General features: G+C 40.8%; 1 protein-coding gene across 2 annotated transcripts in view; it reads left to right on the top strand.

Annotated features, from left to right (window-relative positions):
- The window catches only part of DGKI (diacylglycerol kinase iota), a 491,392-nt gene that overhangs the window by 291,852 nt on the left and 180,265 nt on the right, over positions 1–19,275 (top strand). For both annotated transcript variants that reach the window (XM_064289678.1, XM_064289679.1), the window contains exons 16-19: positions 7,567–7,622; positions 9,393–9,455; positions 11,285–11,358; positions 16,555–16,666. In XM_064289678.1, coding sequence (XP_064145748.1) covers positions 7,567–7,622; positions 9,393–9,455; positions 11,285–11,358; positions 16,555–16,666 — 305 coding nt within the window. The remainder of the gene's footprint in view (positions 1–7,566; positions 7,623–9,392; positions 9,456–11,284; positions 11,359–16,554; positions 16,667–19,275) is intronic.

Below are 19,275 nucleotides of genomic sequence, written 5' to 3' on the forward strand. Positions count from 1 at the left end.
AACTCATAGCGACCCTATAGGACACAGTAGAACTCCAAGGAGTGGCTGGTGAATTCAAACTGTCGCCCTTTTGGTGAACAGCCGAGCTCTTAACCACTGTGCTAGCAGGGCGTAAAAGAGACAACAGACAACTTAGGCTGTGTGTTGAAAGATAGGGTGTGGTGGCGATGGGTCAGGAATGCAAGGCACTGGGATTCATCTCTGGGTGGGGTAGAGGTGTGAATGAGGGAGACTGGAGAGCTCAAGAACCAAAAGAGATGGGGTTAAAGGTTAGGAAGCAAAACAATTTTTGAAAGAAAGATAAGATGAAAGAATAATATGCTGTTAAGGATTTCATCAAAACTTTCTTATGCCACTTTAAGCTGAGAAATTTGGGGATTTTGACTTACACTTTGTAGCCCAAATCAATCTATCCGTCTATCTATCATCTCCATCTCTCATCTCTCTGAAACTTTATCTTTATTAATGTAACTTTATTATCTATGTAACTTGTATACAAATGTGTATATACATGTATATGTATGCATGTGTGTGTATATCTATATGTACATATATACACACACATATATAACCAGTCACTAGAAAGGGATATGTATATTATATATATACATATATATGTGTGTGTGTGTGTGTATATAACTAATTGCTAGAAAAGAACATCATGGTTGGTAAAGTAGACCCTATACAGCAGAGTAGAGCTGCCCCATAAGGTTTCCAAGGAATGGCTGGTAGATTCGAACTGCCAGCCTTTTGGTTAGCAGCCAAATGCTTAACCACTGCACCACCAGGGCTCCTGGTAAAGTAAAGGGCCAACAGAAACAAGGGAAACCCTCAATGAGATGGATCAACTTAATAGCCTCAACAATGGGCTCAAATATACCAACGATCATAAAGATAGTGCAGGACTGGACAATGTTTGTTCTGTGTTCAATGTTTTATACATAAGTTTGCTATGAATGTAAAAAAAAAATTATGGGAGCTGATTAAATGGCAGCTAATGACAACAACAGTGTATCTGTGTATATGTATGTATCTGTTACCATATCTGGAGCCCTGGTGGTGCAGTGGTTAAGCATCCACTTGTTAACCAAAAGGTCAGCTGTTTGAATCCACCAGCTGCTCCTTGGAAACTTTATGGAGCAGTTCTACTCTGTTCTGTAGAGTCACTATGAGTTGAAATCGACTCAATGGCAATGGCTATAACCATATCTATATACGTATATATATGTGTATAGAAACCAAACCAGTTGCCATCAAGTCGATTCTGGCTCATAGCGACCCTATAGGACAGAGAAGAACTGCCTGATAGGGTTTCCAAGGAGCACCTGGTGGATTCGAACTGCTGACCTTTTGGTTAGCAGACAAACTCTTAACCAATGTGCCGCCTGGGTTTCATATATGTATGTATGCCCAAAATAATGCTAGAATATAGATTATTAAGCAATTTGTGAGATAAATGAGGAAGTACTTTACTTTTTTCCCTCCAGATTCTGTAAAAGCTTAAATGGTTTTAACTAATAGGATGTGAAATACAGAGTGCTTAAAGCTAGAATTCAGATCTTCAGATTCTAGTAATTATGTGGAGAAAATGATGATCACACCCTCCTGAGATGGAGGTCAAGAGCTGCGCGATAGGACTGAGGCTCTTAGGATGCAGGTTATGGAGAAGTACAAGCCTATGAAGCCCCTTACTAGATTCAGCCATTTTGGGAGAGACCTCTGTTTTCTTGATTTCATGAGGCTTTGAGGGGACAGGCTCTGTCGAGGTCAAAAGGTGTGCCGAATGGCTGAAGAGAGGGCTGCCCTTTGCCGTTTCTCTTTCCTTAGCCAGAAAACCACAGGGTGGACCATTGATGACAGAACCTGAAACCTCCCAAACCAGAAATACTACCCCGCAACAGACAGCTCTTGGAGATGATCTATTCCAAGAGGCCTCTATCAGGGCCAACGTTTATAACTTGTTGCCCTTCCTATATTTGAGGACAGTAGTTCAGGGACGTGGAAACCCTGGTGGCGTGGTGGCTAAGTGCTATGGCTGTTTACCAAAAGGTCAGCAGTTCAAATCCACCAGAAGCTCCTTGGAAACCCTATGGGGGCAGTTCTACTCTGTCCTACAGGGTCGCTATGAGTCAGGATCGACTTGTCGGCAGTGGGTTTGGGTTTTGTTTTTTTAGTTTAGGAATGTAATGGGTATTTTTTTTTTTCTCATATTCCTCAGGAGAATCTAGATCTCAGTTCTTAATAAAATTCCTAAGTTTCTTAATAATACTTGTTAAATAACTCAGTAAGCACTAATGCCCGGATCCCCCAAAACAGGTGCCCTGGCATGAAAAGAGGTCTAACCAAGAGGCCAACACTGAGCTTACTCAAGGGAGCCTACTGTTCAGTCAAATTAATCAGAACGCTGTGTTAGTGTAAAAAGTGATGCAGCTGCCTGCACTGTGCTGACTTCTCTGACTCTTTCGTAGCTGCAAAGGGGGGTGGTTTACCTCAGCTCTCTCTGCTTAGCCTCAGTTTCTGGGCATCATGGGGCAGGGTCGGGGGAGGCACCAGGTGGAGGGCCCGGGCTCAGCAGATAACTCCGGTGGAGCCGAGGTTTTTCTTTCTTTTTCATTTGAATTTAATTTTAGAATGGAGTATATAATTTGTCGTGTGTGTGTATGTATATAGCTTTATGTGTGTGTGTTTAGAAAACAATTGGCTAAAAGGTGTCAAGCCTTAGTTAATCTTTGATTGATTTATTGCTGGGGCTTAGTGTAGGGCTTTAGTGCAGTAGGAGATGGAGTGCATTTGACTTGAAGGGAAGCCAGAGCCCTTGAGGAAATCCAGCTACTGAAGAGCTGATGAGGGAGAGTTTAGTTTGAGTGGGAGAAATAGATTCAATATTCATATTCATGAAGATGGTACAGAGATGGTACAAGGTGAACCTCCATGGAATAACTGGGACCATGTCTTATTGATATTGCTGAAGACCAGCAGTGTGGACTTTATTTCTGTTAATCTATCTTTTCCTTTTATATTAAACAGAAGTAAATATTTATGTATGAAAAACATAGGTCCTTTTTTTCTTTATACCATTTTCTCTTCATTTGGATTTTCCCCATATTTTTACTGAGTTAGTCAGAAAATCTCAAGCTAAGCTGGAGAAGAAAAAGAAAGAGAACCTGGTCTACATTTTCAATAGGAGTGGACCTACTTGTTCTTTTGGCAGATACTGAATGGCTGTCATCAAGCCAAGGACTTCAAACTCTTCTTAAACACGAGCACTCACAGTTTGAGACTTTGTGACAAAGCTGTGTTACTTTGAGGCGACAGGCTCTGTCGAGGTCAAAAGGTGTGCCGAATGACTGAAGAGAGAGGGCCGTCCTTTGCCATTTCTCTTGGGGGTGACTCAAAGCCTCAGCAGAGCCATTGTGAAAGTGTGAAGACATATTCGTCAAGGAACTATCATACCTTAAATTAGGAACTGTTATCAATAAGTCTATGTAAAATTGCTAATAGATACAAATCTTATTAAAGCAAAATCTTAAAAGAAATTAATTGCAGTAACAATTTCTGTCATAGTTGTAAAAATGGCCCATCCTATGACCTGGGGTACATGAAGATTTTAACATAACTCCCTGTATTGTGTTTCTTTTAGAAGGGACATTTAAAGTGAGATTTATTTTGAGATAGTTCTAAGAAATGTTCTTAGAATTACTTGTGGAAAATCAAGCAAGGTGTAAAGCCGTTAATATTTGGATTGACTTTACATATACAAAAGGCAAACATTTGCTAGTTCGAGTTTCAGTATTTAATCGGAAAGATGAGGCACCTCATTTGATTGGAAAATAGCAGTACTTTCTTGCTCTTCTCAAAGTGACGAAATCATTCATACTTGAACTCTTGCCACTGTGTAGCAGAAAGTGCTATCGTTTGAGACAGGACGTGGAGGTGTGATAGGATTGGTCGTTTAATTGCCAGTTGGAATCTTGCCTAGCACTCTCCTCAGAATTGCGTTATGGCAGTACTTGAGAAAGTACATTGAACATATTCCAATGTATTAACGTATGGCCTGTTAACAGTGATTACGGCCATCAGGCAGCAAAGTTACGTCTCAGTTTGCCCTCTGTATTAATGAGATTGTCACTTTTGGAAGATGAAGGATATTAACCACATCAAACTCGTAGTCTGAGATTGGATGCTTAAATTGTACTGCCTCACTGAAATTACTTATTATTCAGAGGAATTGAACTTTATGCTACAAGGTCAAGGAAATACAATTATGACTCCAGAGGAGGCAGTATTTAAATTTGGTTTAGGATTTACTAGTTTCCGTGAGTACACACAGACATGATGATCACCACATTTCAAAGGATAATGAATATTTCGTGATCCCTTTTGTGGAGAACTTAGGGAGCTAACACCATTCTTTTAAAAGGATTTACTTGCTGTGCCTTGCTGAGTTCCATCACCACCGAGGACAAGCTGGCTTTTTCTAGGCCATGAGGCTCAAGCACAGTCTGCCCTCGAGAAGCTCTCACTGTCTGGGTTCTGTATCTGAAGGCTTCTCCATCTTGAACCCCTGGTTGACACCTACTCCTCTTTCAAGTTTCAAGGGTTCGTCCCTCCAGGATGCTTTTTGGGTCATTCCTTCTCTGTGTGCCCTGCTTTGTCTTATGCAGACATCACTCATGATGGCACAGATAACATGATGTTGTATTTTTCATGTTCAGGTCTGTCTCCCTCTAATCTAAACTCCATGAGGACAAAAGACATGTTCTGTTTGTTTGGATGTTCCTAGTGCCCATGGCTGCCTCAGTAAGAGTTTCTTGAAGTAATGGAATGTTTAACTAGAGGATGTTGTTGTGTGCTGTTGAGTCTGTTCCAACTTATAGTGACCCTATATGACAGAATAGAACTGCCCTATAGGGTTTTCTAGGCTATAATCTTTATGGAGACAGATTTTCAGGTCTTTTCTCCCTTGGGGTGGCTGGTGGGTTTGAACCACCAACCCTTCAGGTAATGCTGAGAACTTAACCATTGCGCCACCTTAATTGGGGGACCCCTAAAAAAACCTGTTGCCATCGAGTCGATTCCAACTCATAGCGACCCTATAGGACAGAGTAGAACTGCCCCATGGAGTTTTCAAGGAGCGCCTGGTGGATTCGAACTGCCCACCTTTGGTTAGCAGCTGTAGCACGTAAGTGCTTCGCCACCAGGGTTTCCAAGTGGAGGATAGGCATCATAAATAAAAAGATAAATAGCAGTAGATGGTAATTTAAGGGCAAGATTAAATTAACCATATGCCAGTACTAATACCAGTTGCCATCAAGTCTTTTCCAACTCATGGTGACCCCATGTGTGTCAGAGTAGAACTGTGCTCCATTGGCTTTTCAGTGGTTGATTTTTCAGAAGCAGATAACCCGACCTTTCTTTTGAGATATCTCTGAATGAACCTGAACTTCCAGCCTTCTGGTTAGCAGCTAAGCACTTCTCTGTTTGTGCTACCCAGGGACTCTAATTTTTAAATTTACTTATTTCATTGAATTTCATCTGAGGTGACTTTTTTCCATCAACACAAGAGTTGAATCAGCAAAAACTCTTTATTTCTTGATTTATTCTGATCTTGGGTCTTAACAGAAATTTTTCCAGCTCCTAAGGAAAAAAAAGAAACTTTTTTTTTTTAAACTTTTCATTTCTTCGTGGCTCATAAGAAAGCCTCATAAGGATGTGAATATTTTCCAAACCATAAATTATTAAAAAGAAAAAAATAAAATGTTGTAGTTGGTATATGATTCACTTAATAGCTGTGGACATCAGTGCCCTGAAAAAGTTCTGTGACTGCGGCCAGCATTTTCCATTGCTCATCATAACTTATTTTTTAGCTAGATCTGACTTTTTTTTTTGATCAAGGCTTCTATACCTAAGGTAAATCATCTAGTACTAAAGATTCTGATTTTGCCTGTAGTCTCGTAAAGCAAGAAAGAGTTAATGCAACTGAAAATGGTACCCAGTCAAGTTTGGGTCAAAAAAAATGTCAAAGACAACACACCACTCATCAGCCAAATTTACCCTGAAGAAGGCCCCAATTGTGAAAACAGTAGACTTTCCTGCCAAAAATGGGAGATGAGGCAGGCGGAGTGATGAGCGCCATTTTTATCTTCTGTTTGTCTAGTATATCCAATAGATTAACCTTTTGCCTTCTGTTTTATTTTGTTTCTAGGTTTAGATTCTTAACTTGGTAGAAGTACTTAAGAGAGATTTGAAATACAGAAATTTGAAATAGATGAAGAGGGCTCTCAGGGTCCATTCCAATTTTTTAAGTTTGTAATCCTTTACCCAGTTTCCATGTCCTGTGCTAAAATTATGTTCTCATAATCATGAAAATATTTTAGATTATTTTCTGAGGTCCTGTAGCTTTTGTTCTGCCCACTCTTAGTGAGTGAACTCTGCTACTTTTCATCTAGTCAGCAATAGATAAGATTCAGCATTCACGAACAGGGCTAGAACGTGCGGAGGTTTAGCTAGGCAGGCAGCTGTCTAACGAGAAATGACGGAGAAAGCCCTGTCCCTCAGAATGAGCCAGTGGGAATCTAGGCAAGTTAGAGATGGCGGAAAAATTGATGGTGGATTCTTTTGGAATGTCTTGGAATTTTATTAGGAAAAAAATGTGAGGAAATAATTTTTTAAGGTGTTTTATAATCTTCAGAATTCATGTGGAAAATCTCTGTGGTGGTCCTCAACTTGTATAACATACAGGAGCAAATTCAAGATTAAACCACTTTCCAGTGACTGCCTGTGCAGTAACATAAATCCCTGGGTATTCAGCCGGCCATCTGCATCTCAGACAGACTAAACCAAATGGATCCTCAAGGACTGTCACGAGCTAGAGGGCAGGTGGCAGTGTAGAGTTCTGCCAAATGTGACAGCAAATTCTCCGTGAATTTTTGCCCCAATCCCCCACATTTAATTACATTTAGAAGCTGCATACATAGTTCACAGAGGCCGTGCCCTGTGGAAGCCAAAGCACAGGACCACCCCTTCCTTCCTCCTTTCCTCCCCAACCACCTCTGCCCTGCATCTTCCAAACCAACCCAAACCCACTACCTTCGAGTTGACTCCAACTCATAGTGACCCTACAGGACAGAGTAGAACTGCCAGCTTTTGGTTAGCAGCTGAGTGCTTTAACTCTATGCCACCAGGGGTCCTTGTCCTGTCCTATTTCTACCAACTGTCTATTCTGAATAGAATCCAGAGTGTTTCAACCTTTAATGATTAGAATCACCTAGGGAGCTCATCAACCCCAGAAACCCTAATTCAGTAGGCCTGTGGCAGGCCCCATAATCTGCATTTCTAACAAGCTCCGGTTGGGTTAACAAGCTCCCAGCTGGTCCAGTGCTTCCGTTTTGGGACAATGCTTTTGTAGCACTGGACAACTGATGCGAACCTAAGGAAAGTGATGGCGAAGCTGTTGGACCTGTTGCATCTGTGGGGCCAGCAGGGAAGGGGAGGAGGAGGGTTATTAATCGAAATGGCTACTTTAATGAGGTCTTTGTAACACAGCCTGCCTTTCCTCTTTCACAGAAGCAAATCCAGAGAAATTCAACAGTCGTTTTCGAAATAAAATGTTTTATGCAGGGGTAAGTATAGATTTCACTTTATTATTACTACGTATCATTTAATACTCACTCTTAGTAATAAAGATGCTAACAATATTAAAAAATAATTACCCCACAATCGATGACTGCCCTGACAGGGAGCACAACAGAGAACTCCTGAGGGAACAGGAGATCAGTGGGATGCAGACCCCAAATTCTCATAAAAAGACCAAACTTAATGGTCTGACTGAGACTAGAGGAATCCCGGCGGCCATGCTCCCCAGACCTTCTGTCGGCACAGGACAGGAACCATCCCCGAAGACAACTCATCAGACATGAAAGGGACCGGTCAGTGGGTAGGAGAGAGATGCTGATGAAGAGGGAGCTAATTATATCAGGTGGACACTTGAGATTGTGTTGGCAGCTCTTGTCTGGAGGGGGGATGGGAGGATAGAGAGAGAGGGAAGCTGGCAAAATTGTCACGAAAGGAGAGACTGAAAGGGCTGACTCAATAGGGGAAGAGCAGGTGGGAGTACGGAGTAAGGTGTATATAAACTTATATGTGACAGACTGATGGGATTTGTAAACGTTCACTTGAAGCTTAATAAAAGTTAATAAAAAAAAAAATTACCCATCTTGGATATTTATACAGATAGCCTCCATATGACTAATGGCCAATGTCTTAGCTTAAGTGAGGATGTATTTCTTAAGCTAGTTGTCAGAAAGAGGGCTAATGTTCACCGTCTTTGAAGTTTAAAGCCCTTGAGGTTCCATGTTGTAGAGAGGAGAGGATATTCAAGGAGTGATATGGAAAATAAACATCAGCTAAGTCAGGGAAGCCGGCAGAGTGCGGGAAATTAGTTATACTGACAGACGAATGGAGGTCTGCGTGAGAATGTAGTTTTCACAGGCCCATGTACACATGGACATTTGGATGAGAAATTTGAAAGAGCAAGGGACATTTTTCATGGAAACATATATGAGATTAAAGGGAGGCCCTTCTTTTTGCCTCCTTCTCCTCGGAGACATCCCTAGGGGTAATGACCAGAATAAAGAAAAGACTTCTAAAATATTGATAAAGGAAAAAAAAGAAAGGAAGTGTGGTGTAAATTTATACACTATAAAACTAAAAGCAGACTCATTGCCTTCCAGTCAATTCTGACTCATAGTTACCCTACAGGACAGAACAGAACTGCTCCCTAGGGTTCCCAAGAAGCAGCTGGTGGATTCAAACTGCTGACCTTTTGATTAACAGATGAGCCCTTAAACTATGTCGCCAGGACTCCATATACTGTGTAACCAAAACCAAACCTAACCCGTTGTCGTCGAGTCTATTCCAACGCATAGCGACCCTATAGGATAAAGTAGAACTACCCCATAGGGTTGCCAAGGAGCGGCTGATGGATTGGAACTGCTGACCTTGTGGTTAGCAGCCATAGCTCTTAATCACTGTGGGGTGAAATTAAAGAGTGGTGGAGCGAGGCACCCACAATGGCAAGTAGGGAAAGCGAGAAGGCCAGGAAGGTTGTCAAAGTACATTTTCAAACAGATCCTTGGAATTATCCACCCCTTTGCTCCTACTGTGACCTTAAATCCTGTTGTTGCTTATAGTATAAAAACAAAGAGAAAGTATCCAACTTGATAACCACTGCACTGCTTCACTTGGATTAGCAAAAAAGAACTTGTTTTATGTTTTTTAATAGTTTGGAATCACTGGGAACTATCTATCATATGGAAGCAAAGATTGGGTATAACTGTGTAATTAAGGTTTTGTTTTTTCTTGTTTTCTCTTCTTTATCTCCTGTGATATAGGCAGCCTTTTCTGATTTCCTACAGAGAAGTTCTAGGGATCTATCCAAACATGTTAAAGTTGTTGTAAGTACTGAGTATATTGATTGTTTCTATTGAATGTAAGTATGTATGCAGAAAAAAAAAATTAAAAAATGAACGTTCAAATGCCAACTTGTATATTTAAGTTAACTGTTGCATTGTGCATTGTATAGGGTCGGTATAATCGACTCGATGGCAGTGGGTGGGTATTGCATTGTAAGCGAGTCCTGGTGGTGCAGTGGTTAAAGCGCTTGGCTAGCAGTTTGAACCCATCAGTCACTCCAAGGGAGGAAGATGTGGCAGTCTGCTTCCATAAAGATTTAAAGCTCTGGAAACCCTACAGGGCAGTTCTACTTGGACCTGCAGGGTCACTATGCGTTAGAATAGACTTGATGGCAGTGAGTTTGGGTTTTGAACCATGTATTCATTACAATTATACATTTATATTGAGGGACACCATTTTCTCAATTGGTATCTAGGGGAGAATTCATGCTTGCTTAGTAGTTGGGACTGTTGTCAAAACACCTGAGTTGATATCTACATTTTGAAAATGTTTAACTCATTTAGAATTCTAAGATGTCCTGGAAATGATTTTTGGGAAGGTTCATAAAACAAGGCTGCACTGAAATCAGCTGGGAGAAGGATGCAGGTGCTGGAGGCAGCCTTGACTGCTCGCCAAATCATTGTACTTAGGCTGAAACTCCTCCTGAAGAAGACTTTTAAAAAAATTCCCAGGGAGTTTGGGAAGGTTTCACTTCTCTGTCCCCAAGAAGCGATAACGGGAAAGTTCCTTGGCGAGGCTGGTGGCGGGGAGGGTCAAATATAAAATGAGACTTTATTCCATTGACTTTGAGAAGTCTATAGTAATGACTAGAGTTTTCCTCTTTTGAGGAAAGGAAATTAAAGCGTTTTCTTTGGTGGGTGAATGGACTCAGAAGATAGTCTTGAGGGAAACACTAAGCAGTGAAGGAGCAGTATACAAAGGCTGAAGCCAAGCTGCCTGGGCCCTAGAGACCCAGAGCCATCTTGAGACTCTAGTCATTTAGCTCCAAAGTCTGGTCAAGGTTCGTAAGAGATTAAACTGATGAGAGCAAAGCACGAATGGCAATAGTGTAAATTGATAATTGTTATGTGCCATCAAGTCGATTTTGAATCAGAGACCCCATGTGACAGAGTAGAACTGTCCCCATAGGGTTTTCTTGGCTGTAATCTTTACGGGAGCAGATCGCCAGGTCTTTATCCCGCAGAGCTGGTGGGTTCCAACTGCCAGCCTTTCAGTCAGCAGCTGAGCGCTTAACCATTGTACTGCCATGGCTCCTTAATTTATAATCAGATGCTTTTTTTAAAATAAAGGCTTACAATGTAGATACCTCTTAAATCATGTTAAAAATATTTCATCTTTTTAAAATAAAAAATTATCTCAAAAAGAAAAGAAAACGAGGCTATATTCATTACCTTTATTTGATTCAGATGACTATGATGAAGAATGCTATTGCCGTAACCCGGAGCTTCATTCTTTGAAGTGTTTGTAAACCTTTGCATGTTGATGCTACGAACGTAAATGCCTAATGATTATCCAAGATAAGAACGACAGTATTCACTTTGATTGTGAGAAACAGAGAAAAACCCTGGCGGTGAAGTGCCAGCTTCGTTTTTACATGAAAAACGAAATAAAGCCTCACTCTGAACCCTGGTCCTGGTAAAGCTATCATCAAAATTCATTTTCAGTCATAGTAACTGGCATTCACTGAAGCAGAGATAGGGCAAAAGAGGAAGACTATGGTACATGCCATCGTCACCTAGTTATCTCGAGATAACCTTTGAGATTGGAGTCTCCTTCAGAACCGTTGACCTTTCTGTCCTCACTGTTGCAGTGTGATGGGACAGACCTCACCCCAAAGATCCAGGAGCTGAAGTTCCAGTGTCTAGTATTTTTAAATATACCCAGGTAAGCTCTGTTATCTGGTTGCCTTCATTTGATGTGAACCCTGGTTTGATTTGAGGTGATCTGTTTTTATAAACAATGAAGATCAGTTATCTTGATGATTTATTTAAAGCTTTCCAGGTCTGATTATTCTGTTCTCATCCTTGTTTCGTTTAGTGGCCTCCATGGTGTGTGGTTTTTGTGTTCCTTAAGAAACCCAGGCATCCTTTTGATTGTAGCACTTACATTTAATTCTCATTTACTGTTCCCCACGTTAATGCCAGACTTGAATAAATTCCTGTTCTCTGTTTCCCAAAAGAGTCCTTTTTGCTTTGTCAGGGAACCATCCAGCCTGATTAGAGTGTGGAATTCATGCAAAGGAGTTACCAGATGATTGTCTTTGAAAAAATAGCATCGGTTAGAGTAGCACGTTGTAGCTAGGGTTTCAGCTCCCTTTGGTGCTATTGTATACCTCAGTAGAAAGGAATATTTAAGATTAAATCGTCTCAAAATAAGCACATTATCTCAGCAGCATAAAATTAGATAGCCGGTTCCCACGCCACAATTTTGGAGGGGTAGACGTATGACCTTTTGTTTTCTGCACACCAGGCAACGCAGACACAAAACCTGCAAATCTGAGCCATTTAGGCTGAACCGAATTGAAATGAGAGTTATATGTAAATCTGTGGCTGGGAAAGCATCTTGCAGTCCCCTGGTTACCTTTGGCAGTTACCGACCGTCCTATTTCAGAAGGATTTTCAGTTTAGTTGTTTAGGTGGAAGGCCTAGATTCTGAGGAAATGATTATTAACCTTCTTTAATTTTTTTCCTCTTTTCCGCCCTCTCATTTTTCTTCCCATTCCTTCCCTTCTGCCCCTCTGCATCCCCCTTCTACTTTTCCAATTTCCTTTATTTCCCCTTCCCTTTCTAATCTCATATGCAGTGGTCCAGAGCTCAGTCAGGATTGCCTTGTTTTTCTGGGTCTTGAAAGTGTTCTACCTTTGACAGGGTGTAGTCTGACCACTTTTCTATCACTCTCTATTTGTGGAAAATATTTGAGTTTTCCTTCTCTGACAGGTTTCTGCCTTATACAGGTTTTGACTTTCCCCGGTTTTACTGTATAAACATTGAGTCCAACTGTGAATGCAATTCCTGTGAGAAGGAAATAAATGAAATAAATATACACCTACTCCTCACTTATCAACTGTCTCATTATCCTACATTTTGAATTTATGACAATAGTAAAAATTCTACTATCCAACTCTTTTGCACATTAACGATGTATGTCTGGCAGTAAGGAATGCCGAGGTGCAAGGCAAGAGTAACACTGGCTGTGATGACTACGGTTATGTGTCAACTTGGCTAGGCCATGATTCTCAATGGTTTGACACTTATGTAATGATGCAGTTTAACAGTTATGTGTAATGGTGTAGTCATCCTCCATTTTGTGATCTGATGTGATCATCTTCCATTTTCACCTAACATCGTTTTTTTAAATTTTTTATTAACTTTTATTAAGCTTCAAGTGAACGTTTACAAATCCAATCAGTCTGTCACATATAAGTTTACATACATCTTACTCCGTACTCCCACTTGCTCTCCCCCTAATGAGTCAGCCCTTTCAGTCTCTCCTTTCATGACAATTTTGCCAGCTTCCCTCTCTCTCTATCCTCCCATCCCGCCTCCAGACAAGAGATGCCAGCACAATCTCAAGTGTCCACCTGATATAATTAGCTCACTCTTCATCAGCATCTCTCTCCCACCCACTGACCAGTCCCTTTCATGTCTGATGAGTTGTCTTCGGGGATGGTTCCTGTCCTGTGCCAACAGAAGGTCTGGGGAGCATGGCCGCTGGGATTCCTCTAGTCTCAGTCAGACCATTAAGTATGGTCTTTTTATGAGAATTTGGGGTCTGCATCCCACTGATCTCCTGCTCCCTCAGGAGTTCTCTGTTGTGCTCCCTGTCAGGGCAGTCATTGATTGTGGCTGGGCACCAACTAGTTCTTCTGGTCTCAGGATGATGTAGGTCTCTGGTTCATGTGGCCCTTTCTGTCTCTTGGGCTCTTAGTTGTCGTGTGACCTTGGTGTTCTTCATTTTCCTTTGCTCCAGGTGGGTTGAGACCAATTGATGCATCTTAGATGGCCGCTCGTTAGCATTTAAGACCGTAGACGCCACATTTCAAAGTGGGATGCAGAATGTTTTCATAATAGAATTATATTGCCAATTGACTTAGAAGTCCCCTCAAACCATGGTCCCCAGACCCCCGCCCTTGCTCCGCTGACCTTTGAAGCATTCAGTTTATCCCGGAAACTTCTTTGCTTTTGGTCCAGTCCAATTGAGCTGACCTTCCATGTATTGAGTGTTGTCCTTCCCTTCACCTAAAGCAGTTCTTATCTACTAATTAATCAATAAAAAGCCCTCTCCCTCCCTCCCTCCCTCCCCCCCTCGTAACCACAAAAGTATGTGTTCTTCTCAGTTTTTACTGTTTCTCAAGATCTTGTAATAGTGGTCTTATACAATATTTGTCCTTTTGCCTCTGACTAATTTCGCTCAGCATAATGCCTTCCAGGTTCCTCCATGTTATGAAATGTTTCACAGATTCGTCACTGTTCTTTATCGATGCGTAGTATTCCATTGTGTGAATATACCACAATTTATTTACCCATTCATCCGTTGATGGACACCTTGGTTGCTTCCAGCTTTTTGCTATTGTAAACAGAGCTGCAATAAACATGGGTGTGCATATATCTGTTTGTGTGAAGGCTCTTGTTTCTCTAGGGTATATTCCGAGGAGTGGGATTTCTGGGTTGTATGGTAGTTCTATTTCTAACTGTTTAAGATAACGCCAGATAGATTTCCAAAGTGGTTGTACCATTTTACATTCCCACCAGCAGTGTATAAGAGTTCCAATCTCTCCGCAGCCTCTCCAACATTTATTATTTTGTGTTTTTTGGATTAATGCCAGCCTTGTTGGTGTGAGATGGAATCTCATCGTAGTTTTAATTTACATTTCTCTGATGGCTAATGATCGAGAGCATTTTCTCATGTATCTGTTGGCTGCCTGAATATCTTCTTTAGTGAAATGTGTGTTCATATCCTTTGCCCACTTCTTGATTGGGTTGTTTGTCTTTTTGTGGTTGAGTTTTGACAGAATCATGTAGATTTTAGAGATCAGGCACTGGTCGGAGATGTCATAGCTGAAAATTCTTTACCAGTCTGTAGGTGGTCTTTTTACTCTTTTGGTGAAGTCTTTAGATGAGCATAGGTGTTTGATTTTTAGGAGCTCCCAGTTATCGGGTTTCTCTTCATCATTTTTGGTAATGTTTTGTATTCTGTTTATGCCTTGTATTAGGGCTCCTAGGGTTGTCCCTATTTTTTCTTCCATGATCTTTATCGTTTTAGTCTTTATGTTTAGGTCTTTGATCCACTTGGAGTTAGTTTTTGTGCATGGTGTGGGGTATGGGTCCTGTTTCATTTTTTTGCAAATGGATATCCAGTTATGCCAGCACCATTTGTTAAAAAGGCTTTCTTTTCCCCAATTAACTGACACAGGGCCTTTGTCAAATATCAGCTGCTCATACGTGGATGGATTTCTATCTGGGTTCTCAATTCTGTTCCATTGGTCTATGTGCCTGTTGTTGTACCAGTACCAGGCTGTTTTGACTACTGTGGCTGTATAATAGCTTCTGAAATCAGGTAGAGTGAGGCCTCCCACTTTCTTCTTCTTTTTCAGTAATGCTTTGCTTATCCGGGGCTTCTTTCCCTTCCATATGAAATTGGTGATTTGTTTCTCTATCCCCTTAAAATATGACATTGGAATTTGGATCGGAAGTGCATTGTATGTATAGATGGCTTTTGGTAGAATAGACATTTTTACTATGTTAAGTCTTCCTATCCATGAGCAAGGTATGTTTTTCCACTTAAGTATGTCCTTTTGAATTTCTTGTAGTAGAGCTTTGTAGTTTTCTTTTTATAGGTCTTTTACATCCTTGGTAAGATTTATTCCTAAGTATCTTATCTTCTTGGGGCCTACTGTGAATGGTATTGATTTGGTTATTTCCTCTTCGGTGTTCTTTTTGTTGATGTAGAGGAATCCAAGTGGTTTTTGTATGTTTATTTTATAGCCTGAGACTCTGCCAAACTCTTCTATTAGTTTCAGTAGTTTTCTGGAGGATTCCTTAGGGTTTTCTGAGTATATAATCATGTCATCTGCAAATAGTGACAACTTTACTTCCTCCTTGCCAATCCAGATACCTTTTATTTCTTTGTCTAGCCTAATTGCCCTGGCTAGGACTTCCAGCACAATGTTGAATAAGAGTGGTGATAAAGGGCATCCTTGTCTGGTTCCCGTTCTCAAGGGAAATGCTTTCAGGTTTTCTCCATTTAGAGTGATATTGGCTGTTGGCTTTGCATAGATGCCCTTTATTATGTTGAGGAATTTTCCTTCAATTTCAATTTTGGTAAGAGTTTTTATCATAAATGGGTGTTGGACTTTGTCAAATGCCTTTTCTGCATCAATTGATAAGATCATGTGGTTTTTGTCTTTTGTTTTATTTATGTGATGGATTACATTAATGGTTTTTCTGATATTAAACCAGCCTTGCATAAAAAAAAATACCTGGTATAAATCCCACTTGATCATGGTGAATTATTTTTTTGATGTGTTGTTGGATTTTATTGGCTAGAATTTTGTTGAGGATTTTTGCATCAATGTTCATGAGGGATATAGGTCTATAATTTTCTTTTTTTGTAATGTCTGTACCTGGTTTTGGTATCAGGGAGATGGTGGCTTCATAGAATGAGTTGGGTAGTATTCCATCATTTTCTATGCTTTGAAATACCTTCAGTAGTAGTGGTGTTAACTCTTCTCTGAAAGTTTGGTAGAACTCTGCAGTGAAGCCGTCCGGGCCAGGGCTTTTTTTTGTTGGGAGTTTTTTAATTACCGTTTCAATCTCTTTTTTTGTTATGGGTCTATTTAGTTGTTCTACTTCTGAATGTGTTAGTTTAGGTAGGTAGTGTTTTTCTAGGAATTCATCCATTTCTTCTAGGTTTTCAAATTTGTTAGAGTACAATTTTTCATAATAATCTGAAATGATTCTTTTAATTTCATTTGGTTCTGTTGCATAACATCGATTTTTGTATAACGACCTGGTCTTTGGAACTGAAGCATGTCAATAAGTGAGGAGTGGGTGTAATTCTGATATTATTCTTATCTTGCAGATATTGTGCTGGCACAATGCCCTGGGGAAATCCAGGAGATCACCATGATTTTGAACCTCAGCGTCATGATGATGGCTATATTGAAGTTATTGGATTCACCATGGCCTCTCTGGTGAGCAGTACAGCTATTTCAATGAAATGGAATACATTTTAGTTATAGCTGGGACTTGTTCACATCACAGGACTTCAGTGTACTTTTCTGTCCTGCTTTATCAACTTATAAACTTTATGCAAAATAGAGTGGCTTAGGAAATACCAGAATAAAACGTCATTTTTCATGTCATTGAAAAAATTGATTCAGACACGTTTGAGCATTCAGTAAATGAGGATTATACGTTCATTTTCCTGATGACTTTCCACCACAATGAAATGCTGTATTGTTAGGCTAATTTAAAAAGACATTCTGCTGCAGAAATCTCAGCGTTGACACAGAAACCAGGCTATTTGTTACTTTTTGATTCACTAAAGACTTGAGTAAGGGGCTGTGGTGATGCAGTGGTTAAGTGCTCAGCTGCTCACCAAAAGGTCCATGGTTTGAACCCACCAGCTGCCCCTCAGGAGGAAGATGGGCAGTCTGCTTCCGTAAAGATTTACAACCTTAAAAACCCTGTGGGGAAGCTCTGCCTTGTCCCTTAGGGTCACCATGAGTCAGAATTGACTCAATGGCAAAGGGGTTTAAAGACTTGAGTATTTACGTGAAAAGGAAAATGATCATTTGTATTCAGCTTCAACTCACCGACTGAAGCTGAGATAGGCATCTCCGTTATCTCAAAAACATGACTACAGGAAAACAGCATACATTTTCCTGTATACAGCATTAATGAATATCCAGTTCCCGCAGTATCGGAGTTACTGTGTATTATAATTTTGTATGCTTACATTAAAAAAGTAAACATATGTAGGTGTAACTTTAAGCAGGTTTTAGCCATGTATTCCCACTTATTATTAAATGATGAGGGGGCTGTCGTGGATTGAATTGCATCCTCCCAAAATACGTGTCAACTTGGTTAAGCTATGATTCCTATATTCTGTGGTTTTCCTCCATTTTGTGATTGTAATTTTCTGTTAAAGAGAATTAGGGTGGCGTTGTAACACCTTTACTAAGGTCACATCCCTGATCCAATGTAAAAGGAGTTTCCCTGCAGTGTGGCCTGTACCACCTTTTATCTTAAAAGAGATAAACAGGAAGGGAAGCAAGCAGAGAGTGGGGGGACCTCATTCCTCCAAGAAAGCAGTGCCGGGAGCAGAGCGCGTACTTTGGACCCAGGGTTCCTGCACAGAGAAGTTCCTAGACCAAGGGAAGATTGATGACAAGGACTTTCCTACAAAGCCGACAGAGAGAGAAAGCCTCCCCCTGGAGCTGGCACCCTGAATTTGGACTTCTAGTCTACTAGAGGAAACCCTGGTGGTGTAGTGGTTAAGTGCTACGGCTGCTAACCAAAAGGTCGGCAGTTCAAATCCACCAGGCGCTCCTTGGAAACTCTATGGGGCAGTTCTACTCTGTCCTATAGGTTCGCTATGAGTCGGAATCGACTCAACGGCAGCAGTTATGGGGGTATGTATTCTACTAGACTGTGAGAGAATAAATTTCTTTTAGTTACAACCATCCATTTGCGGCATTTCTGTTATAGCAGTTCTAGATGACTAAGACGGACTAATTAAAAAGTATGGTTATTATCTTCTGTAAATCAGGCCCCACTATTGGTTTATAAAGCAAACAAAATGAAGCTTCTACTTGCAACCTTTGGTTAGCACTTGGTCATGCTGTATCTTATGCTTTTGAGGAAGAAAGTGGCATTTTTCACGGTAAACAAACCAAAAAAGTTTTTTTCACTCATCTCATGGATTCCAAATGACTTTTCCTCTATCAGGTGGAATTAGTGAAGTTCAACAGAATACCCATCGCCTGAGATGGCGATGTTGCTTGCTGAGTCGACTATCTTTAGAATGAAGTGGTTGTCGTGATGTGAAACATTGGGCTGGGATTGACCTGCTTTATGGACGGTAGCTCACATAGAACTTTCTCTCCAAAGTCCTTCATGCTGATTACAGGTGAAGACATAATCCAGAGCAAATAGGAGTCAGTTCAGGAAGGATATCTGTGGGGACGAATTCTTGGAAGTGACAAAAACATACTAGTATATAATGGAAAAAAACTGGCTGACGTGTTTTACTCATTCATTTATTCACAGATGGAGTGAGCATTTATTGAATGTTTGCCATTGCCAGGAATACCCAATATCAACCAGAGTTTCCTACCCTGTGTGGCAGGAGGCTCTCAGGGAATGCTGGACAGAAGATGGTTCCTTACCTAGGCTGGGAGGGCAAGGAGAATAGTAGACACTTGCCTGTTGCTCTTAGGATCGTAATTGAAATCCTTAACTGGCCTGCAAGGTCAGGCATCCCCTGGTTATCTAGATCTTCCCACTTCCCTCTTTGCTTTCTAGCCCAAGTGGCCTCTCCAGTCAAGCTTAGCTTTGAACATTCTTTGCTTCCTTGAACCACCGAGCATTTGCATGTGCTATTTATTTATTTATTTATTATCTGCCCCCCTCTTAAATGTTCTTTACTCTTCCTTCATCTCCCATCACTTCTTAGTCTCTACCTGTGCCAAGTATAAATAGGCTATTTGAAATATGTTTCAAGCTCAAGAGATCCCTCTGGGTTTGAAGATACGGTTTTGAGGGTCTACCGAATCCTTCCTTCTGCCATCCTATCATG

The sequence above is a fragment of the Loxodonta africana genome, chromosome 8 (assembly GCF_030014295.1).
Source record: "Loxodonta africana isolate mLoxAfr1 chromosome 8, mLoxAfr1.hap2, whole genome shotgun sequence".
NCBI lineage: Eukaryota > Metazoa > Chordata > Mammalia > Proboscidea > Elephantidae > Loxodonta > Loxodonta africana.